Source organism: Acromyrmex echinatior, chromosome 14 (assembly GCF_024713525.1).
Source record: "Acromyrmex echinatior isolate Ae372 chromosome 14, ASM2471352v2, whole genome shotgun sequence".
NCBI lineage: Eukaryota > Metazoa > Arthropoda > Insecta > Hymenoptera > Formicidae > Acromyrmex > Acromyrmex echinatior.
The window spans coordinates 2,503,844-2,528,728 of record NC_141865.1 but is presented as its reverse complement, the minus strand read 5'-3'; the positions used below and the strand labels follow the sequence as shown (position 1 = coordinate 2,528,728).

Genomic DNA, 24,885 nt, shown 5'->3' with positions numbered 1-24,885 from the left:
ATTGACTGCACTTATAAATCTGTACCTTTTTAATATACTGGACACAGCGACTTGTGTGCAATTCACCCATACTCCATAAGATTTCTGATCTTTTGCTTTTATGCTCTTTCTAACAACGAAATCCGATTGTTTGATTCATCTAACAGCACGGTATTAACCAATCGTATTAAATTAAAATCGATATAAAAAATAAATTATGACTAAAGCGACTTAAGAGAAATTAGTTGTAATAACTCGAAAATGTATAAAAGATAGGAAACAAAATGAACGAACATTAAGATTAAACAAAACTAATGTTGAATTAAATTGTGACTAATCAAGAAACAAACTGTGATCAAATTTTTTGAGAATATTCAAGAAATTTTTATTATTCAAAGATTTATTTAAAAAATGGAAAGAAACTTTTAAAATTTTCTCATGCAAAACGAATTTACGTCAACTAATTTTAAATTATTAATTTAACATATTAAAACAAGATGTCAACTGATTAAAAATAAACTAATTTTTTAATAAAAATTCATAATAATAAAAATAATTTTGTGACTACAAGATCAAATGAAATAAAATTCCTATGTAAGCCTTCACGGTTGTTGATGTGTAAACAACGTATTTATAAAGCGATAAGATATAATTCGCGAACAATTGGAATATATTTAGACCAACGAAGTTACCTGCAGACTTTAATACAAAATTTTGTATATGTATTATGTATAATACGAATTTGTAGCATGATTAAAATTTCGTTTAATTATGTATATAAATTATAATTATCATAAATATTATAATGTAATTGTAAAACGAATAATTATAAATTATAAATTTTTAAATAATTTATCGAATTTTTATTGCAAAAGTCAATAAAACTAAATAAAAAGAACGTAATTGAGAGAACGGAACTTCCTTGTTTCAATTTTTAGATAATACTCGAATTATTATAACAATTCTACTTTCATAATGAAATTATAACAAAACGTACAATGATCTCAATCTTATTACATTAATTTATCACCGTTAATCTTATTATACCATAATTCTAATTCAAATTATCTTTGCATTTTGTCCCTTCCTCCAGTTCGGACTCTTCCTCCATCTAACCCGATGATATATTCTTATCAACCCGGACTTCGATTGGTGTGTAATATGACGCACACGTCGCTCGGTTTCGGTCGGTCTTCCCTTGCCGTCTCCGAGCAGTCCCGATCCCTCGGCGGCCGCTCCATCGGCTCCATTCGCTCCAGTCGCTCATCGGCGTGCGGACAAAGTAGTAGCTCTCGCGTCTCTACGGTCGGTCTCTACCTCGTTTCCTCATCTGTGTGTATTTCATCGAAGCGTATCTTTCAAAATACCATGGCATCTGTGTGCATCATCGGCTCCGGCAACTGGTGAGTCTCGGAAGAAGGAGGTAGTATATGAACCTCGTTCAGCTAGACGTTCCAGCTGAAGAAGAATTGCATCGACAAGCGCGGTAATCGATTCGCACGTGCCCTTCGCACACATGCAGACGTTGGTGTACGGTAAATGCTTGTGTTTACCACACGCGCGCTCCGATTACACCACGACTAGTGGTACACCACGATAGAAAGAACGTCTTGGTCTCGTGTGTGAACGGAGTTCGTGTTAATTGTGCGTCGCATAACTAATCCATCCATTCCTATCAATCACGTGCCGAGCGGGAAAAACTATCGTTGGAGGCGTTGGAGCAGTCGTTCCTGCTTCCGGCGCGAGTTTCGTAGGTTATTCCGCTCGCATTAGTACTCAGGAAATTAATTAGAATTATGGTAATATCAGAAGAAAGCGAGACAAAAATAAAAATTGATAATTGAAGTAAAATAATTGATCTATAATTCTTTGTAAAAATTACTCAAATAGTAATTACGCATTTTCCACGATTTTTGTTGCAATGTGTAAGTGACTGAATTAATCTTTCTATTTTCTAACATATATTTATGTATTATTTAATGTACTATATTAGGGAAATTATATTTGACAACTTCGAAAGAATTCGAATCTTCGGAGTTAATTTTGAACTATCTTTGAAATTTTAACTATATTTGAAGTTTAAGGTGCCTTCGAAACTTCGAATCGGAGCTTCAAAAATATATTCGTGCGAATAGAGAAAAGAAATGAAAATATATTCGCAATTTATAGTAAATATGTTTTTTAAAATAAAAATATTAAATTATAACTGTATAATTTTAATTTCTCAAAGCTTCGAAGATTGAAATGTCCAAGTTTCGAAGGTTTTTAATACCGAGGCTTTGAATCTCAGAAGTCATAGGCTCGTATTCAGAACGCGCTTTTATCGATAAAAGCATTTATCTCTGAAATTCTATAATATCCGTATAAATTCTATAATATGTAAAATATAGTATGTTAGCGTATTAACATCGTGTTGTAAACGTGTTCTGTCGAAAACCTTCGAAACGAATTACAAGTCTTACACTATACAAGGTGTTCCATAAATCACCCGATTTGTGAGTACGTAGAGCGGACTAAACTGAGTCGAAAAGTCCTCTACCATTTTGCAATTTTCGCAAGAGTTAGCAAGATATTAATTACTAAATATTTCCAAATATTGGTCTTTAATTATTGGTCTATAATTTTTTAAATACTGTCAACTTTAAAAAACTGCAAGAGACAAAAATCATCAATTTTCTTCTCATAGAACTCTAAGAATTTTTTCAGAACTTTTTATCAACTTTTTAGTACTGCATTTTCTTATTTTTACTAACATGAGAAAATACGGTATTAAAAAATTCTGAAAAAATTCTCAGAATTTTATGAGAAGAAAATAAATAATTTTTGTCTCTTACAATTTTTCTGTAAAGTTGATAATGTTTGAAAAAAAATTATTGAAGATTTTCCAATATTCGACAATTTTTAGTAATGAATATCTTGTTAATTAATCTTATTAATTAATCTTATTAACTATTGTCAAAATGGTAGAGGACTTTTCGACTCAGGAGAGGAGTTTTAGTCCTCTCTGCCTGCCCACGAATTGTCGGGTGAATTACAGGACACCCTGTATATTATTCAAATATATTATTAAAAATATAATATTTAAATATATTATTGCTATTTAATATATAAGGTATTCTATTTGAGACGGAACAGTGATATATCTTAAGAACCGATGGTTAGATCGAAAAATCTTTCATTCAAAAGTTGTATAGTTTGGAGGGGGATATAAGATGGTGCCATTTACTTGACCTTAGGAAGTCGTTTGAAGATCACATTAGATCATCATTAATTTCTTAAGTGGAATCCTATATATCGGGTGTCTCAGGCCACCCGTATACCTCTTTTATCTCGGGAACAGAGCTTTTTAGAAAAAAACATTTCAGACAAAGTTGTGGAGTTCTAAATGATCTACTTAGTGATCTGATCAATCTAATCTTGAGTAGCGTCACCAAGGTCAGAGCAATGTCAATGTTGAATTTTTTAAATGGAACCCCCTATTTTTTATTGCATATTCTTATAGCACACCTCGAAAGCTTTCCAAAACATTATAATAAAATAATTTTTCATAAAGTAAGTTCCATTTAAAAAATTCAAAGTGACATTACTCTAATCTTGGTGACGCCACTCAATGTCAGATTGATCAAATCACTAAGTAGATCATTTAGAACTTACATTTAGAACCCCACAACTTTTGTCTGAAACGTTTTTTTTTTTCTAAAATGCTCTGTTTCTAATATAAAAGGGATGTATGAATGGTCTGGGACACCCTGTATTTCGTTACATATTCTTATAGCTTATCTTGAAAGCTTTTCAAAGCATTATCATAACATACTTTGTCATTGTAGTATAAGTACTTTTCGAGTTATAAGGCTCATTAAAAGTTACAATACCGCCGGTATTAGCATTGCCTAAGGTATCTGACCGTTGGCTAACCTTTTGAATATTGTTTAAGATCATTACTTAAATAACATTTATTAAAGCCATTAGAGTTATTGTTTCTTTTATTTTCACTTTTGCACTAAAAATTAATTTTTACGCAAAAATGAAAATAAAGAAACATGAAAATAAAAGACTTTCAGTAGCCTTGATCTTAACAAATGTCCAGAGCATGATCCTGAACAAGAGGTTTTTCCATTCAAAAGGTTTTAGCCATCGATCGGACACTTTGGATCTAATGTTAACGTCGACAGTAATTTCCAAGCCTCATAACTCGAAAAATACTTAATGAAAAAATATTTTATTATAGTGTTTTGAGGAGCTCTCAAAATAAGCTTACAGATTTCTATAGACTGCCGACTTCGCTTCCATGTTTGAGGACAACGCTGGGCAACGCCATATTTATATTCACTCACTCTCATATAATAATAAATAAATCACACGAATGATAATGTTAATTTTTTTATATAAATTCACGCGATACTCGCAAACAGGACGCATACATATGCATGGGAATTAAAACAAGGATAACTCGGAAACAGGTTTATTCCAGCAAACGAGAATGGATTAAAATGGATTGAAATTTTTTTCTATCCGAATGCGTACTTTAAACAGCGAATACTTGTTTATGGATTTAATTGGATTCAATTGAATTCAATATATTCACTATAAATATCGCTGTATCATGATCCATTGCTAACTCCAACATTTCGTGAATGATATTGTATCAATGCGCCCTGATGAAATAAACGGCAACGTTCACGAAACGTTTGTATTAGCAATGGATAATGACATGGCGATAATCCGCAAATGCTTTGGTACCTCTGGAGAAAATACTCTTGGAAACAGTTTAAGTTTAAATAAAATTCTTATTGTTAATATCCTTGAAAGCCTAAAAAATATTACACTATAAATATATTTACTCTATATACTAATAAATATAACTGTATATATTTAAATAAATTGTTTAGTTTTAATATAAATCAGGCAAAATAAAGATTACAAGTTTCTAAGTCAAAGATCAACTAATATGTTAAGAACATTGATATCGTTTATCTTATGCGTAACTATTTGATTATAATGTTAATTACAATTATATATTCGTAGGGGTTCAGCTATCGCCAAAATAGTTGGTGCAAATGCGAAAAAACAGAGCAACTTTGCTGATCGTGTTACCATGTATGTTTATGAGGAGATCATCGATGGTAAGAAGCTGACGGAAATTATCAACCAGACCCATGAAAACGTCAAGTATCTTCCAGGACATAAGCTCCCCGAAAATGTGGTAAGATACTTGTTGCCTGCTCTTTTTGTATTTCATTGTATAAAAAATCATTTATATTAATCGTAATCTGTTCGCATCAAAAGCTTGTTGTTTTCAACTCGTAATTTTCTGTATATAAAAATTACAAAATTTCCTGCAGCTATAAACATAATAAAGTAAAATTATAAAAATGACAAAAATAATATAATCTGATGAGACAATACAATATTGATATAAGTGAAAGCTAAAAATATATAATGTATATCTATCTATTAAATTAAAATAATTAAATACTAAAAAATTTATTAAAATTAAATAAAAAAAATACCTTCAAAAAATAATTGTAGTTGAGAGTTCAAAAAAATTAATTAAAATGTGTGAATAAAGTACAATAGACAATGCGATGAGAGAAAGATAGATGTCTCTTAGCTTCGACGTTATTAGATAAAATAAATTTTAAATGACTTTCAGAGAAGAAAAATAAAGTTAATGTTAGAAAATAGTGGGAAGTGAGATTAAAGAGGGAGAATAAGTAGAAGGAACATAAGAGGGGGAATGTATAGAGAGGAAAGAAAGATAATTATGAGGGAGAAGGGAATTGTATGATTTGTGAATAGGATTCTGACGATGATTCATTGATGATTCATTGATGATTGTAAATATTTTATAAATATTGTATGCTATCTGAGTAATAGTTTCTTAGCAGATTCGAATAGAATATCGTAGCAGATTGATATTGATTGATATTGAGCTACGTCTGTATTAAACTCGTGTTCTGGCAGCAAAGTCTGCCAATATAATCTGACAGCAGAAATCAAACAGAATACGTCATTTCGTAATTTAAATGAAACGTCTGATGTAAAGTACTTAAACTACTACAAATATTATGCGCGATTCTGTAAATACGATTTCTGCAATTAATTTATCATCGTTGTATTTCTTTGGCGTTGTATTTATATTGTTGTATTTCTGCTGACATTCTGCCGGCAAAATTTTTATAATTAAATTTACAAATAAATTTTCAAATAGATTTGCAAATCAGACATTTTGCAAAATATATTTTTGACAGATTTGTGACTGATCACTTATTATTTATTATTTAAAGTATTATTTAATTTAAATATTATTATTATTATTTGACTATTTAATTCTTCCTCTTCTAGATTTTTTCTTTTGCAACTTTACTACTCTCATATTTCTTAGTGTACTTTAAATTTCTTAAACTGTGCGTGTTTAGAATGTTGAATGATTTCAATGCCGCACTTTGATTTCCTTTCAGGATGAAATTTTGGATTTCATAATTGGTTTTTCCGTCAAGTTTAAGGAATTTTTTTTAAAAATTCTGTGATACATAATTTCCAAGTTCAAAGTCGCAGGAATCCTTGTTTTATCTCAATCTTTTTGTAGAATGTCTTATGAAAAAGAAATAGAAACATAACGATTATCGTGTCCGGTAATCATTATCATATACTTGCAATACATTATGCGTTGCTAATAATACATTGTGAATCCTGACCTTTAACCGTCATAAACTTTGACTATGATGAAGGTAGCTACATTGATTTACTGTCTTCGAATCCGCGCGTATCGCATCTTTCGTTATTACAACCACGAATACACACCTCTTTTCTGCCATTTATTAAGAATACATATTGTACTTTGTTTTCTTAATGTATTTCTTTTCTCTATCAGCTATCATTTTCCTATTTTGATATTGATCTTTTGATTTATTTTGATAGACATTGGGATTATTCAATTACATAATATAATTTATATATATTATGGAATATTTTTTATGAAACTGCTCTTAACAGTTTATATTTCTTATGAGAATATATTCTTCGTTCCCCCTCTAGAATCACTGCACATATACAAAGCTAAGAATAACACGCTTCGTAAAACATTCATCATTTGAAGATGTAATTTTTATAGATGTTCAACTAATAATAAGCGAGAACAGCGGCGAGAGGATCGGTAATCAGGAATGCGTTTTTGTTTAATTTGATTAAGAGCATAAACGATGTGCTATTTTTTCCATAATACATTATTTCAGTTAATTCGAAGACGATTTCTGCTGTGAATTTTTTGTTTTATTAGGTGTTGGAATTAATTCGTAGCGTTTTTAATGAAAGAATGTTATTTATTTCACATGAGCATTAAAAAATACATTAATGAAAGTACTTCCCATCACTTGTAAAACGCTACGAATTAATTCCAACACCTAATATCACATAAACGAAGTTGATATTTAGAACTATTTAATAAATAGCAATATCTAATAGTAGGAAAGTAATAAATGCAGTGATTTTATTTATTTTCAATTTGACATTATTAAACTTAATTTTTATGCAGTTTTATTATTAGGTTTATTAATTTTTTTATGTGTAAAATATAGTAATATAATAATAATAATACCTAGACGAAAGTCATAGAACTGTGTGCAATAATTTCGCTTTCAATTTGACATACAAATTTCCTGCCTCTTCATTAAGAAAAATATATGCGTTCGGATAAAAGAAGAACGACGAGAAAGTATTATAAATGGCTGATTATTTTACTCGATCAAAACAAAGTTACTTATTAGTTATACAGTAATTTTTTTATCTCGAAACATTCAATATCGTACATTATATGTTATTGCATCACTTTTTATTTTAATTGTATCGATTATATCATCGATATAATTTTCTTTCAAATTTCTTTAAATATCTTGATTGACAACAAACTATAAAGATAATCTATTCTTTAATCTGGTTATCTTTAAATATGCTTGGCTTTCGTATCTCATCCTTTTAAACCTAATATTTTATGCTGTACGATAAAATTTTTAAGCACATTGACTGCAGAACAGAGAGATTCAAAAACCTCTCTGTTCTGCAGCCAATTAACAGACTTAGGCAAGTAATAGAACGATCAAGAAAGATATCCGAAAGTACAAAGTTCAAAAACAAAGGAAAAATAATATTTTCAAGTTGAAAATCGTGGAATAATGATCTAAAAACTTAAGATACATCTAAAATCTCGAGAATATAAGATTTTAAATATATTTTACGATATCAATCAAGATTTTACAAGGTTCAATTCGAAAGATCACACACATTTAAAGATACAATATTTCCTATAAAAATTTTTCACTAAATATAATCGTATTCAATAGTTTTAAAAATAGCATTCGAGAATTTTTATTTTGTGAAGCTGTAACTCTGAATGTATTCTACTTGTGTGTCAAAATTGTTTATAGCAGAGCTGGTGATTTACTTCAAAGACTTCGAAATTCGAACCTTCGATCTTTCAATATTTAAGATTGAATAATATTGTTTAATAATTTTGTTTCTTAGAAATTCTAAAATTATATATTAGGTGTTGGAATTAATTCGTAGCGTTTTACAAGTGATGGGAAGTACTTTCATTAATGTATTTTTTAATGCTCATGTGAAATAAATAACATTCTTTCATTAAAAAACGCTACGAATTAATTCCAACACCTAATAATTATTAATGTAATACAGAGTAGAGTGGAACTAATTAAGTCAAGGAGCAAGTTGACATGTAAGTGAGACATGCAAATATTTCTGTAACTAAAATACGCATGAACATGTCTGTAATTACGTACTATAAGATAGCAGAGACTATATTACACAATCTGTGCTCAACTGTTATAGCCAATCATATTTTCGTTTTCGTCTATCATAAGTAAAATTATTAGGTGAATATTTTTTTGCTTACATGATAATTGATGTGATTAATAAAAATGTGTTTTTTTGGTATAAGTTATTAGTATATTTTTTAATTTTAATGTTGAAGTTTAATTTCATTTATGATTTTTTAGTTATAAAAAATATTTCAGTGGATACCAGTATGGGATTATATTTAGACCAAATGTTCCGACTAATCTTATAAACTGAGATGATTAAATTAAATCTGTCTTTACTGATACTTTTTATTATAATGTCAAATTAAAGAAATACGCAATTAAAGAAATACTTTTGTTTTTTATTACAGAAAGTTAAGTTTTTAATTTTGAATTTGTTAAAAAACATTTAATGAAAGAGTATTACCAATATTATTTTATATAAGATAAAAACTTTAACTTAAACATTCCGAGGAAATGTTTTATATATAATTATATACATTTTTATATAATTGTATATAAATAGACATATTTTATATATAATTATATATAATTTTATATGTATTTTATTTATATTTTATATATAAATTTATATATAATTATATATAATTTTATATAATTATATATAAAATATTTTTTCTCGGGATTTTAATATACATCTAATCCTTTTATTTTGTGATAATATAATTTTATTAAACTTAAAATTTTATTAATTATCTTCATAACTTAATTTATTTTTTATTGGCTTCATCCTTATTATTTGTATTAAAAATATTTACTTATGTATATATGAAAAATCTTTAGAAATTATAAGTAAATCTATAATTTATATTGAAGTATAAATGATCTATGTTGAAGTATAAATATGAATAGAACACTCCTATCGAGATGATTCTCGTACTGTAAAAATTATTATTTGATAATTCAGTTTAATTAATAATAAATAGTTTTTAATTAATAATAAATAGTTATACTTTATGTGTGTGCAGGATTGAAAAGTAATATATTAAGATAAATTTTCACGAGCTGTTCAAACCGGCTGTTTCAGCGACAAAAAGGATTACGTGGTCAAAATTGATGAATGATATTCGTCAATTTTGATCGTTTGAGCAGCTCGTGAAAATTTACCTTTACTTGTAACTCCGTTACCATTATAATTATTTTGTTTTAGTAATGAATTGTTAATATGATTTTCTTATTAATACAATGAAAAACATTTACTGAATTTTATTAAGTATTTGTTTGAGTAGTATTAATGAAATACACTATTCAACAAAATTAAAGCATCACCTGTTTTACTCTATAAAAATATGCAAATTTCAAGATAGAATGACTTCGTGAAAAATCATCGTATCGAGATGCGATGGCGAACTCAAATTTCAATTCAGTGATTCTTTTGTATTATTTTCTTTTTGTATTAGGATTTATTTTAATCAGGAGTTATTTTAGTGTTGATTCATTCTAGATTGCAATTCCGGACGTAATGGAAGCTGCGAAAGACGCAGATATACTTATATTCGTAGTTCCTCATCAGTTCATTCAAAGGATATGCAGCACGCTGCAAGGAAAAATCAAACCCACCGCTGTCGGGCTGTCGTTGATCAAGGTACATTGTAATCTTCTTTGTTCAATTTTTACGAATATCACGTGTAGTTTTTTTACCCATTGATCTACAATCGTACACATTCGGCATATTCTTTGTAGGGCTTCAACAAGAAAGAGGGTGGCGGTATCGAACTTATATCTCACATTATTTCGAGACAATTGCAAATTCCTATCTCAGTCCTGATGGGCGCTAACTTGGCTTCCGAAGTAGCTAACGAGATGTTTTGCGAGACTACTATCGGTGAGAAGAATTAAAATTCCAATCTTATAATTATCAGTTTCTTACTCTTAATCATTTATAAATTTTAACGGTCACGAGAATTTCCATAAGACTGGCCGTCTTTAATAGTATCTCATCAGTGTCCTTGTTTAACTGGAATGAAAATATTCCGTTACAAAAGCGTTACAAGCGTCAAATGAAACGCTGTAAAACACGTTATAAAGCTAGAGAAAGTTTTATGTAAATCACTCAATCACTTGTTTCTAGATTTATGCGCGGATTTGAAGCAGTTCGCTAACAAAATAAGTTCTGCAATTATTAATTGGAATTTACAGGTTGCAAGGACAAAGTGATGGCACCAATATTTCGCAGCTTGATCCAGACGTCATATTTTAGGGTGGTAGTCGTCGAGGACGTGGATTCTGTGGAATGTTGCGGAGCGTTGAAGGTGATAATTAATGGATATTTCTATCAATTTAACTGTATTTATATTAAATTTAATTTTAATTAATCTTTTATTCTTTTTTGTTTAGTAAGATTTTTAGTAAGATTTCGATAATACAATAATATGTTCGTATTGACGTTTTATAGAATATAGTTGCGTGCGGCGCTGGTTTCGTAGACGGGCTAGGTCTGGGTGATAATACGAAAGCTGCTGTAATTAGGTTGGGTCTTATGGAGATGATCAAGTTTGTCGACGTATTTTTTCCGGGCGGGAAATTGGCTACTTTTTTTGAAAGCTGTGGAGTGGCCGATCTTATCACGACGTGTTATGGTGGACGCAATAGAAAGGTCTCAGAAGCCTTCGTCAAGACTGGCAAGGTCAGTAATGCAGACTGGGTCGGAATGAACATGTCCCGCCTTATGAAAATTAATGCCCAATTTTTTCACACCTAGATAACTTTATCCAAGAGATATCTCTCAGAATACAATGGAGATAGGATACCTGGACAAAGTTATCTGCTTATCTGAAACTTATCTGAAAGTGAAGAAATGGGGCATTAGTCAGTTTTGTATTTCAGCTAATTCCGACGGAATTTTTAGATTATTAAAAAAAAAAAGATTTTTTTCGATATCTATTAGAGAAGTTTTTAAGAATACAATATGTCAACAACTTGATATAACATGTTTATAATTATAACTTATAATTATTTTATATATAAATTGTTGTATTATATAATAATGCAAAAAATGAATGTGATTTGCAGTCGATCGAGACACTCGAGAAAGAGATGCTGAACGGACAAAAACTGCAGGGTCCGTTTACAGCCGAAGAGGTTAGTTATATGCTTAAATTGAAGAACATGGAAAATAGATTCCCGTTGTTTACGGCAATTCATCGGATTTGCATTGGTGAGCTAAAACCGACGGATTTAATCGACTGCATACGCAGCCATCCAGAACACATGTAAGCTCAATTGTTATCATAGCGTTTTAAATGTGGTTCACAATGTAAATATAAAGACAATTAGTTCGCCAGATCTATGGATCCTTTATTTCTTTATTGCCGATAATTTAATTAATCTGACCTGAAAATTGCCCAAAATCCTCATTAACAGATCGACAACATCAAAACCATGAATTGCTTTAGAAAGAACTTTAATTCTTTTTAAGATTCCAAAACGGATCGTTCCAAATTCTGTAAAGTGAAACTTATAAAATAAATTAATAAAAAAAAAGATTAAATAATACAATACGGAGACCATGCTATTGGATCAAATTTAATTACTCTGTGATTACAAAATTTTATGAATTAGAAATTTTACATTACTCGAAGTTTTAATGATTCCAAAATTTCATGGCTTTATAATTCCAATTTCACATATATAGAATTCTATATCTTATAAAATTAGAATGTCAAATTTCAGATACACACGCAAATACAAAGTTACATGAATCTAACATTTTTTTTAGGGGGGGGGGGGATTTATAGTCTTGAAGAAATTCAATAATTTGACTTAATATTTCAATTTAATTAAATTTGATAAGTACAAATTGTTGAACTTTTTCTTTTGCGATTTGCACAATCTGTATATCGGTTTTTCTTATGGATCCATGAGCTCGAAAATAGGTTTAAAAAGCCCGAATAATTTAGTCCATAAAATCATCGCGTTGAACGTAATGGATAAATAGATTGTTACATTTTACAATGTGAATATATGTACATATATATTTTATCGCACAGAGATTTTATTCAATGTTTTGATCGAATGTATTTGTAGATTTCCAATCATTAATTGTTGTATGCGTTACCAACGAACGAATTTCGTTATGTAAATCGAGAGAGAAAACAAATATAACTAATTATTTGTTAATAAAAAATAAGACTTAGCTCTTCTATATCCCTCGTTTTCCTGGATTTTTAAAAATATCTTCTTTCATTAATACGTGATCTATAACTTGAAATTCTATTTAATCTTTTCTTAATAAAATTGCATGTAATGTATCATTAACACGTTTGGATGAACTTATTGTTAGAAGTAACTTTCGCACGCGTATCGAAAGATAATTCAAACAAAGAAAATATATATACATATGTATACAATATGTAAAGATATACATACGTTATATAGATATATATATGTTTTTTGTGATATTTTATGTAAATGAATATGTATACACTCTACGCCAAAAAATTAAGGGATCACCTATTCTACCCTTCAAAAATAGGCAATTTTCAAGAAAGAGTAATTTTGGTCAATGAGATGATTTGAAAAGAAATCTAAAGCTCGTTTAATTTAAGTCTCTACTTTTTAGATTTAGATCGATATTTTAAATAACATTCTGACTGATTTTTTTATAGAGATACACAAATAGAGATCAATCAAATCTCAACATTTTTTGCGAATTTTGTAAAATTCCACATGAACTAAAAATCGTACACAAATATAGTTTACAGCTTGGCTTTCGAAAGAATAAATTTTTTATAATTTATGTACTTATTGATAGTGCGATTTTTTTTTATTGAGTTCAATATTATGGAGCAGAAAGAGTTTTTTAGATTTTGCTGACAGAAAGAATAGCTCTCTGTATCCATTAAAATGGATAGAAAATTTTATATTATGTTCTCTTTTAAATGTATATATCTATCATGTATATACATCATACACACAACACATAAAGAAGCACGAATCCAATTGTGCAACTTTCACATTATGCGCGAAGTGTTTAATTGTTAATCACATCCGATATATTTAATTTCAATAATTATGTTAAAATAATCAACAATATTCGAATAAGAAAAACTTTTATTGTTATATAACTGTGTCCAACCAAGACCAAATTGATAACGAGATAAAAAAGAGAACAAAATTTGTGAGTGACGTGTCAAATAATAAAAATAAAATAAATAATATGAAAAATAAATTATTGTAGGTCATATCATGGTGAAATCAAAAAGGTAAAGCCTTTCCAAAGCCTTTCCAAAGAATGTACAGTAGTCGGTAAAATAGTGGGAGTTTAATCAATCAGACGCCAACAGCAATGTGAAAAACAAGTAGCTGGCGAAAACAATATAACATAAAAACAATTGTCAAGGGATTTTAAAACTTATAAAATATTAATATATACGCATGATAAAAAAATTCTGTGTCTGATTTTACATTTAAGTCATTTACTTGCATGTTAATAAATATTTAACATTTCGAAGATCAATCTTTTATATATACTTTTCATTACCTAAAATCTTGATGTTGTTCCAGTCAAATTCGTTTTAAATTAAATTACAATTTATGTTCTGAGGTATCAGGGGCGGGTTATCTCTGTGTCGTAATCCATTGCTAATGCCAATGTTTCCTGAACCTTGCCGTTTACGAAATACCAAGGCATTAGTAATGGATTATGACACAGTGATAACCCGCAAACTCTTTATCACTTCTGAAGAAAATACTCGTGAAAGCCTCAAAAGTATTACGCAATTTATGTTCCGTGAGGACCAACAAGTTAGCATTTTTCTATTAATATGATTTTAATGTTCAAAAATTCTTGTTTTTAGTTGTTTGTCCTACATAGGGAACATTACAGTCTTTGCATATGATTTTAATAAGTTTTATATTAATATCTTTAGTAACATTCTTAAATTTTTCGCAATGAAAGATAAAAACAAAATTGTGAACTAAGTAATTTTTTTTTCTTCGATATTATTATCTGTCAATTGATTAGTCTTGTGTTTAAAAAAAGATTTTATATATGAATTAATCATATCAAAAACGAACCTATACATATAAGATAATCATTATCCAAATAAGTTTTTATAATAAATTTAAAATTTTTTTCGTAGAATTTCGAGTGGATAATAAGAAAGCTCTGTCAATCATATTCATTGTAATATCTCTTGATAAAACTTTTCTTTTACATAGTCAGTCTCAAATGACCTCCAAGTGACCTTGACCTTAAGTGGAGAGACATGAAATTTAAATATCTCTCCGAGAACGTCGATTTGTGGAAAACATTAAACTCTAATTTTCCTTTGTTATTAAATGATATCGAGAAAGTTTAACTTATCACTGGTCACCTCTAAAATGGAATTCCTGGATGTAAAAGTAATGATAAAACTTTTCTTTTACATAGTCAGTCAGTCATCATAGTAATGATTGAAAATCTCAATGTGTGATTCTAAGGTATAGCCATTGCTATGTCACCTATAATAAAATGGTAAATATTAAAATGTAAGTAAATAGCTTAAATGTAAAATCAGACACGAAATTTTTACACCATGCATATATTAATATTCTACAAAAATTTTAGAAAGTATTGACAATTGTTTTTACCTCATATGACCCACAATAATTTGTTTTTCATCATTTACATTTTTATTATCTGACGCTACTCATGAACATTATTTTCTTTGTTATCGATTTGATCTTGGTTAGATATAATCATATAACAACAACAGTCTTTATTCGAATATTGTTTATTATTTGCCTTTAATATAACTAATAAAATTGAATATATCAGATGTGATTTTGATTGCAGTAGATGAGCGTTTATTCAATTTAGTTCATGATTATGAATGTTGAACTCACAATTTATACTAAATTTGTTACTTTATAGAATTTATTTAGTATAACAATTACTTGATATAGTATCTCTTTAAATATGGAAATTGAAAGCGGTTTGATCAGTTGTATACTAAAACCTGATTTTATATGATGGTTATTGAATATATTTAAAACTTATGTCGCTGATGATGGTTGATGATGGCTTGAAATCGAAATTGATGATGGCTTGAAATTTGAACATTCCAAATTAATGTAAAAATTAATAAATGTATTAAAATTTTCTATCACATGAATTACTAAAAATTAGTAAAAATTAGTAGAGGAAAGCCTTCCTATTATGAGATAGGCATCTAATATGAGATAGTGGCGTTTCTGCTAAACTAATAAAGGCTATCTATGGTTTCAGCATGAATTTATTGCTCTTGGATTGAAAACTATTTAGTAAAAAATTCATTATTAGATCATACCTGTAGTCATTGTAAAAAAGATTTTAGAATTTGGATGTCTTCAAGTTTCATTGAGGTGAGCCTTTAAACCTTGTCTACATATATATATATATAAATTTTATATGTTATCTTAAAGCTTATTAAATTCCCTTTAAAATAACCTATTATTTTTTAAAATTCTGCCCATAGATTTTTAGCATTTATCCAAAATGAATTCCGTATCATAATAGGGGCCTTCCTTCTATTCTCTCGTGCCCGTTTATTTCATCATTGTTTAAATCTCGAGAATCCCATTATTGTTAATTCATTATTATTATTAATTTTTTAAGTGATAACGACATATTAACAAATAAAACGACATATTTTTATGAGTGACATATTAAAATTTGAAAATAATTAATTCTTATTGCGAAAAATATTACCTCGGTTGGGAGTCAAATCCGGATCTCTTGTTATTCGTTTTTCAATGAACATTGCTAGGTGTCCAGTGATGCTTAAATGCCCTTTGATCCTGGAATTATTTTGGAATTTAATGTATCTTAAAACTTCTTGAAATTTTAAAACTGACTTGGAATTTTTATCATTCTTTATACTAAGTATGATTGTAAATGGATAAGATGCAAGCAACTTTGAGATTACAAAATCTATTTAATGTGAAAGCGCCAATAAATTAATAATTTTATAAGATGTTTGAATATATAATATTAATAAAAAGAAAAATTATGTTTAAGTCCTTCCTTAAAGATGCAATAAATTACTAATAAAAAACTTGAATTTAATATACAGGATGTCTCATTTAAGATCGGACACCTGGAATAATACTCACAGTTTTGGAGATAGGAAGAAATGCTTGAAATAAAGTTGTTCGGTATCAAGAGGAGCTCATGTGATGATGAACATTTTTTCCCAAATGGAGATATTTATTTAGGAGATTTGAGAGTCATCTTCATCTTTTTAAATAGAATTATGTGAATTTTTTTACATAATATGATTCCTCTAACTATTCTGCATATAAAAGTATTAAGATAAAACATTATTTGAGACAGTCTTGAGGAACGAAGTAACGGACTATGCATACCGGCCATAGAATTCTAATTTGAATGCAAAACATATAAATCCTGGAAAGATAAGGATTTTTACCTAGAATATTCGGGAATTATATTTGAATTAACTACCCACATGTCGCTCGACACCTTAATTTCATTCGTCTTCTGTGAACAGTCAAAATAAAAAAGTCGGTGTTTGCTTCAATGTTGAATAACTTGATCGGAAAGAAAAATCACACAACGATCAACAAATACGCAAATTAAAGATGAAATTTTACTTTTTTGAAAGCTGTAAACTGCATTTGAATGCGATTTTTAATTCACGCCATCGAACTTTGCAAAGTTTATTAAAAAACTTTGAGATTTTCGTTTGTATTCGTATAGCTCCGTAATAAAGCAGCTCTATAATAAATCGGTCGTTACCTAATAAAATATCAATATGAAAAGTAGAGATTCAAGTTTGATTTAAAATGCTTTTGAACTTATTCTATTATGATTTTTTACGAAATTAGTATTATATAGTCTCTTAAAAATTGTCTATTTTTGGAGGACAAAATAGATTATCCTTTAATTTTTTGCCGTAGTGTAGACATATGTTGTTGCGCTTGTCTTATTATAGCGTCGACACTATCGTATTTCGAAATTAAACGTATATATACAAATAATTTTACATATAAAATATGTCCTAGACTAGATCTATGGGATTACCTTTCGAGAGCAGATAGAGCCAACTAAACTGAATTGAAAGGTTCTGTATTTTACAATTTTTGCAATAGTTACTGACATATTAGGCGCGTTCAAGCTACACAAAGCTAGTCTACTCGCCGATCGATTGAATATGATTGATTGGATCTGTAAGTAACAACCAATCATGTTCATTTACTCGACGAGCAAACTATGGCCATTTTTTCGACTTGAACAAGCCAAATAATCACTAAAGATCGCCGACTAATTAGCCTAAGAACAGTCAACGTTGAGATTTTTGTAATAGTAGAATTTTAAAGAAAGATTTTCTTCAAGGTACAGTTCTAAGCTATTATTCAACTATTATGTGAAAGATATTTTTTATCATATTTCATATAACTGCGTCACAATTCAATTTGCTGATGACATAGCTATCTGCATGGACAAAAATATTAATAATGTGTGGAAAGTTTGATTCTTGCATTCAATCGAATTACTAAATTATTAACTAGTTGCACTCTATTAATTTAAAAATCTTTCTGCAACTTAAAACACAATTTACGTTTTTCATCGAACTCTATTCCTATCCCTTCAGGCATTCGAGTTGATTTAGAATTCATTTCATTCAACAATTCTATATGTTACCTTGGGTTAACCTTGGACTCGAGTCTGAGATGGAGAAATCGTATCTTCACATAAGAAAAGTTCATGTTTTATGAACATCCTGAAATGGTTATATAGCAAAAATCAGGGCATATAAGCCTTCAAGCTAAAGTTCTTTATTAACTCCACGATTAGATTTGGATTCAGTTCCATGATTGGTACTGGAATGCTGCCAGATTACATACCGAAAAAATTTTGAGTTCTGTGTTTAAGATATCTCTCAGACATTCTTCGAATAAAGTCACTTGGATTTTTGCTAATTAAACTTCGTTCGATTAGATTAGTTATAATAATAATGTAAAAAATCTATTTGCAAACTATACCAACTTAAAAATAATAGGATTATAAATAAAATTAATAATTTTCATAATTATTGCTCAACAAAAAAATGGCGAATAGAAATATACTCCTTTTATAATGTCTAGATAACCTCTTGTGAAGCCTTTTGACAACCTTTTAGGTAGGATATCCATCCCTTTTACTCATCCTTGTAGATTTTTTCCCTTTTTAATCTGAAATTTGACTATGAAACAGGTATTCTCGTAAAAAATTAATTCAATCTGAAAATTATTTTCTTTAATTTCTATCTGATAACTCAGAGGAAATGTGAGATTGCTATTTGGCATTTATACAAACGAAAACCCTCCTTATGACAATAATTCTAATTTAGTAGGATGTTACTCTTTGTGATTCCTGAATTTAATATTTCAGAAAAATTTAAACTAAACTCATTGTCCAACTCTTTCCGCAAAACTTATGGCTCTTGATAAAGCAATTGACTTTGCACGGGGAAAATCTTGATCTAATATTATTATAATATCTGTATCGATTCCCATAGTGCTATTCAATCTATTGCATCCTGCATGAAGCCTCAGAGAGAGAAATTTCCTTTTGATAATTTAAATCTGGCAGTAAGGAATGTTTTTATAAAAGCCTCTTTCTTTACGTCTTGTAACAATTCAATTAAATTCACTTGGTGCTCAGCGCACATGGGATTTTGGGATTTTTTATCACGAACTTGCAGATATATAGTTGTTAAAGAGGAGTCTAACTCTGGTATTGATTTAAATAATATGATTTCTTTCTCTCTGAAGTTTTGTGCAATTTCATCTCTGACTATAACTTTATCGATTCATCTTTTATTGACAAAATAAGTAAAAGTATTGGTAATTACTATTTGTAATTCTTCAATAAGAAATATCTTTGTGTTTATTAGTATAATACATTAGCTGCTTTCCATTTACACACAAGTGAAAGTGAGTTTAAAATGAGCTGAATATTTCATATTCAGATTAATGACATCACTTTGATAAAAAGTCATCACATGACAACACAGGTTCATAATAGCTCACTTTTAAAGTGAATTTACGAGACTCATTAAAGTACACGGTTTCGATCTTGTGCAGATTATAGGTAAACTCAATTGAATCTCACTTGTCTATATACAAAAGGAACACGCATTCAACTGAGCTACGTCACAAGAGAATTATCTGAGAATCGGTGTAAACGGAAAGCAACTATTCACTCGGCTGTGTTCCAAAATTTATTGCCAGTATTGAAAATCTAGAGTGCACGTAAACTGTAGATTTTCAGTATTTGCAGTAAATTTTGAAACACAGCCTCGGTATTCAATCATATATCTCGGTAACTATTGCAAAAATTACAAAATATTAAAGAACTTTTCAATTCAGTTTAGTCCTCTCTACTTATGAACGGTGAAACACTTAATGTCAAGCACTCTGTATATATATAGGGTGTCCTCGATTTATGGAATCATCTTTCGTGAACAGGTAGAGCGTACTGAACTGCGCCGAAAAATCCTTTAGTATTTTGCAATTTTCGCAATACTGTAGGAGATATTAATTTCTAAATGTCACTAAATAATCCGCGCGGATTATCGCCAAGTACGCCCATTGGTCGTGGTCGCTTGTTGCGTTGGGGACTCATGAGGGACTGCTTGATACGTTGCCCGCTATTGGTCGCGTGTCACTTAACTTACGTCGCCTACCTATCGCGAAAAAAACAGATAATTTTACTATTAAAAATATCATTGAAAAAATCATTGAAAATGAATGATGTTTTCAATAGTATTTTATAGCAAGCTGAATGAGTTTTCGCCAATGGTAATATTTTATCACTGAGGATATTTTACCACTGGTTAGTAATGCTTTTAATTTTCTAGTTTTATTGCTAAAATGAGTATTATTGATTAATATCTTATTCCAGAATACACCTAAAACTATAATTACAAAAAAAACGTTTCTTAACTAACCGAGCCTCCCGCTTTGGGAATAAAGATAACCAAGGATATCTTCTACTCGTCCGGAATAAGTCCCTTAGCTAAAAAACTGTTAAAAGGATTTACTAATAGCTCTTTGTATTTATATGGCAGATATGCCAGCATATTATTATTGATTCTGCTCAGGCCGAGAACCGATTTCTTTTTTGCAGTGGAAATTGCGAGATCTAAATGTTTGACAATGATTGGTGAATCGATTTCTTGAAAACAGCACCTGAATTATCATCTTCCCTCTTCATTTCTTCTAAATTCGTTAAGTTATCTTGAAAACAGGAAGGCAGGCATAGTCTGAATAGCTTCCCGGACTGTCTCTCTTTAGAGGGATCAGCTGTATAATTTGGAAGATTGCGTCGTTTAAAGGCTCTGATCAGTGACCAAATTTCTGAGATTGGAATTTTAGAATCAAAGGATCCAACAAATTTTCTCCATCTGCTTTTTTAAAATTATAAAAGTTTTCAGTTGTAGGAATTTTTTGCCAGATTCGGGTCGCCCCTCTGCGTTTGATAATTGCTTCCTGACATTTATCCGTCCACCACGGAGGGGCGGTTCTCTCGTTTGATACAAAAACAGTGCCCGCATTTAAGTTCTTGGAAAAAGAGGAGCACGCTATTGAGTTCATCAGATGATTCACCAGTCGAGTGTATGCCTCATTTTCATCAGATGATAGATGGCTGTTAAACGAATCGTATGAGCCAGGATGTCCTGGAAATCAATAAGCTCTTTAGTATTAAGATTAATCTTATAGGCGTACCATTGACGTAAGATCAAACTGACTAATTTTAACCGTGATGGGATAGTGATCGCTGCCCCAAGTGTCCTCCTCAGTACGCACTTCACATAGAGGAGCCATTTTAGCGGTGGCTATGATCAAGTCGATGACTGACAAGTCAAAGTTAGGTGAAAGGCAATGGAAAAGCAATGTGGATCGTTGATCGTTAAGAATGCAGACGTAGCGATTCTCTACTGACGCTAGAATCAGCCAGCGCGATCCATGTTTGAGCAGCCTCATTGGGAGTGATGGGCATTGTAACCCCCAACAAAGATGCAGTTAACTTTTGAGTCTCCAAATCTCATAAGATCTTCAATAGAATTGAGCAGGAATGTTACGATTCAGATGACGATAGTTATTGATAATTGTGAATTTCTCATTGTCAGAACACATCTCCTCATCAAGCATCTCCACCGAATCATCCTTCTAAATGGTAGGTCAATAGTATTGAAAATGATATTATGTCTAATTAAGATGCAGATTCCTCTCATACCTGGATTGGTTATGTCCATTCTTACGGCATAGAATGTGATCTTGGACACATACGGTTCAACGACGTACTTAACGTTAAATAAAGTGATGTCTCTAGGCGACGATTGCAAACTTAATATAAAGAGTTCTTGTTGAAGGGATATAAGGCGTTTCGTGACTTATAGTCATGCATCGGTTCAATCTCTGAACCTCTAAAATTTTAACTGGCGACCGAATACTGTGACTCCTTGAAGTATTCTAAGGAGAGTGATTGGTCTATACCCTTAACGAAACTCGTTCTGAGAGAAAAAATATTTTACTCCTGACCGAAGGATTTTCTTATTAAACGTCTCAAGTAATAAAATCATTCGATAATGATAATGCCGTTGAGTCCGTATAATTTTATCATTCAATTTAGTTCAAATGATTTTATTATTGATCTAAATGATAATACCACTGATACTTTTCGCGACTAGGCAATCCCGTGTGACAAGCGACCGCGACTGATGAGCATGTACTTACAATTAGAAGTAGTCCGAGATATTTGGTGATCTTTAGAAATTAATATCTTCTAAAGTATTGCGAAAATTACAAAATATGGTAAAATATTTTTCGATCCAGTTTATCTCTATCTGCTCACGAGAAGTGATCTCGTAGGGAATACCTTGTATAGATCTGTCATTTCTGAAGAATGTTTACGTCTTTTTTTAACGCTGTACAATCTCATTTATTTATTAGCTGGTGTGTAAGCTACTTTTCGGGCTGACGATAAATATCGTAGGAACTACGTCGGCTTGAATAGGTTAATTCTCATTCGCTCCATATTTAGGGATGAAGATGCCTTGCCATCGTCGATAATGCTCAAGTCATCCAAATGCCATCTTTGAGGATACCAGACATCATTTCCTCGAGAGAAGATTGGTCGCCATTGGAAATCAACATCCTAGATCATACGAAAAAGCGTGATGCTAATTCAGTGATATTGAATTCATTTATTACTTTAAAGTGAAACGTGTTAATTATTAAGCTGGAGTTTTGTAGGGAGTTTTTATTATGATATTGGGATACACAACTCGATTCTGTCAACCCAAATATCATTTTATCCATTTTCATTCACCGAATATTGAACAAAATATAAAAGATATTCGGAGCTGACAGAGTCGAGTTTTAGAGCACCCTCTTGATAATTAGAATAATTCTTGCAAATATAGCAACTATTCATTATATTTTTTATATATTTGCAGAGATGTTATTGAATTCAGAAGTTCATTTATGTAAAATATTTAAGAGAATATTTAAATTGTAAACGAATAGAACGAATTGAGGAGATTTTACAAAATGATTAATGTACCCAATGTTCGATGCAATTATGATAATTTTTAAATTATTAAATAATTCATCTCATTTTGATTACTAATTTTTTGTAAAATTTGTTTTAAGGATTTTAGCGCATATACATATAAGAATAATTTATTAGAAATCCTTTTTGACAAATTTATTCTTAATAATTTTGATAAATATCGATGAGATAATTAGATATTTCTTTAAAAAAAATTATTTCGTATAGTACTCCACCATATAATAATAATTATAATACGTTTATTATAATTATATTCAATTAGATATATGATCGAAATTTATTATGACTGCAGAGAAATAAGAAATTTGTAAACATCAAGTTTTTTACGTTCTTTTTCTCTTCTTTTCTCTCGATTCATGTCTTCAATTTTCATATCTTCAACTTCTTCAATTTTTTAGCAGAATGTGAAAATAAATGTGTAGGCATCTATAAATATTCGAAAAATATCTTAAATATTTAATTATAAAATAAATTTCTACTGAAAAAAATCATGTCACAATGTTACATGACGAAATCATGTATTTAAGACAAATAAATCATGTATAACAGATTGTTCCAAATCAGTACGTGATTTTTTAATACGCAATTTGTAAAAAATCACATCATATTAAAAATAATTATATCCATCTTGTAATTTTATAATTATTGAATTTTAAAAAATTGAATGATAGAAATAGAAGAAAAAAACATTATGTCACTCTTTAAATTACATGATTTTAAAAAATCACATATGATTTGAAATAATCCGTTAAGTGATTCTTGTCTTACATGATTTTGTTATGTAACTTCGAATTTTTTCAGCAGGGATTGATCATGTTTGCTCATAATTGGCATAGTTCCAGTGCGTAACAATTTATTCTTTATATCTTTTTTTATGTATTATACTCTCTCGTAAAAATATTATCAGAAAATTTTATTTTTCATCAAAAGCTTGATTCAATAAATATTGTGATTTTTGTTATCTATTAACACTAGATTTATCCATTTCTTTGTAGAAAAGTATTACTGCGCAGTAATATTTTGAGGCACTACTGCACTATATTACACTGCTCTCTCTCTCTCTCTCTCTCTCTCTTACACACTACTGCACTATTGCGCACTGCATTACTGCTGTAGTAGCGCAGTAGTGCACTAATGCCTCAAAATACTACTGCGCAGCAGTACTTTTCTACAAGGATTAATTTGATGAGAAAAATCAAATTCAAAATTAGGAAGCTGAGAAAGAAATAAATTTGGATATATATTCATATCATTCCATTAATAAAAGTCAGCAAAAATTGCTAGGTAATAATAGTAATAATTTCTGTAATTTTGGTCCGAAACTCATTTAATTGACGGATCCTGTAAATCTAGTGTTAAATCTATAAAATCGAACAGAAGAACAGGATCAATTTAAATTTTAACTCATTATTGCAGTTATCAGTAGATCGCTAATTTTATCGCGACGCTTCTTCGTTGTCGTAGCATTTCCTCTCAGCTGGCCTTAATCCAGAGCTTGCGCATAAGAAAATAATTCACGATCGCCGCTAA

The 24,885-nt window shown here is 29.8% G+C and overlaps 1 protein-coding gene and 1 long non-coding RNA gene across 5 annotated transcripts; one reads left to right on the top strand and one right to left on the bottom strand.

Moving 5' to 3' along the window:
* Window positions 1-1,178: 1,178 nt before the first annotated feature.
* Window positions 1,179-24,883, top strand: Gpdh1 (Glycerol-3-phosphate dehydrogenase 1). 4 transcript variants are annotated; one of them, XM_011057801.2, is made up of 8 exons: window positions 1,179-1,382; window positions 5,005-5,182; window positions 10,258-10,398; window positions 10,497-10,638; window positions 10,953-11,065; window positions 11,209-11,439; window positions 11,826-12,025; window positions 13,993-14,271. In XM_011057801.2, exons 1-8 carry the CDS (start codon window positions 1,348-1,350, stop codon window positions 14,078-14,080), a joined length of 1,128 nt encoding a protein of 375 aa, XP_011056103.2. In that variant the 5' UTR covers window positions 1,179-1,347; the 3' UTR covers window positions 14,081-14,271. The 4 variants fall into 4 exon arrangements, with proteins under 4 accessions (XP_011056103.2, XP_087269459.1, XP_011056104.2 ...); XM_087413333.1 differs by lacking the exon at window positions 13,993-14,271 and adding an exon at window positions 24,820-24,883 and having other exon boundaries at window positions 1,180-1,382; XM_011057802.2 differs by lacking the exon at window positions 13,993-14,271 and adding an exon at window positions 22,825-23,412 and having other exon boundaries at window positions 1,181-1,382.
* On the bottom strand, window positions 23,730-24,810 carry LOC147907334 (uncharacterized). The gene is made up of 2 exons (XR_015547381.1): window positions 24,124-24,810; window positions 23,730-23,781 (listed from the first exon to the last, which is right to left on the bottom strand). It is a non-coding gene; the product is annotated as an uncharacterized LOC147907334 (long non-coding RNA).
* Window positions 24,884-24,885: the final 2 nt, after the last annotated feature.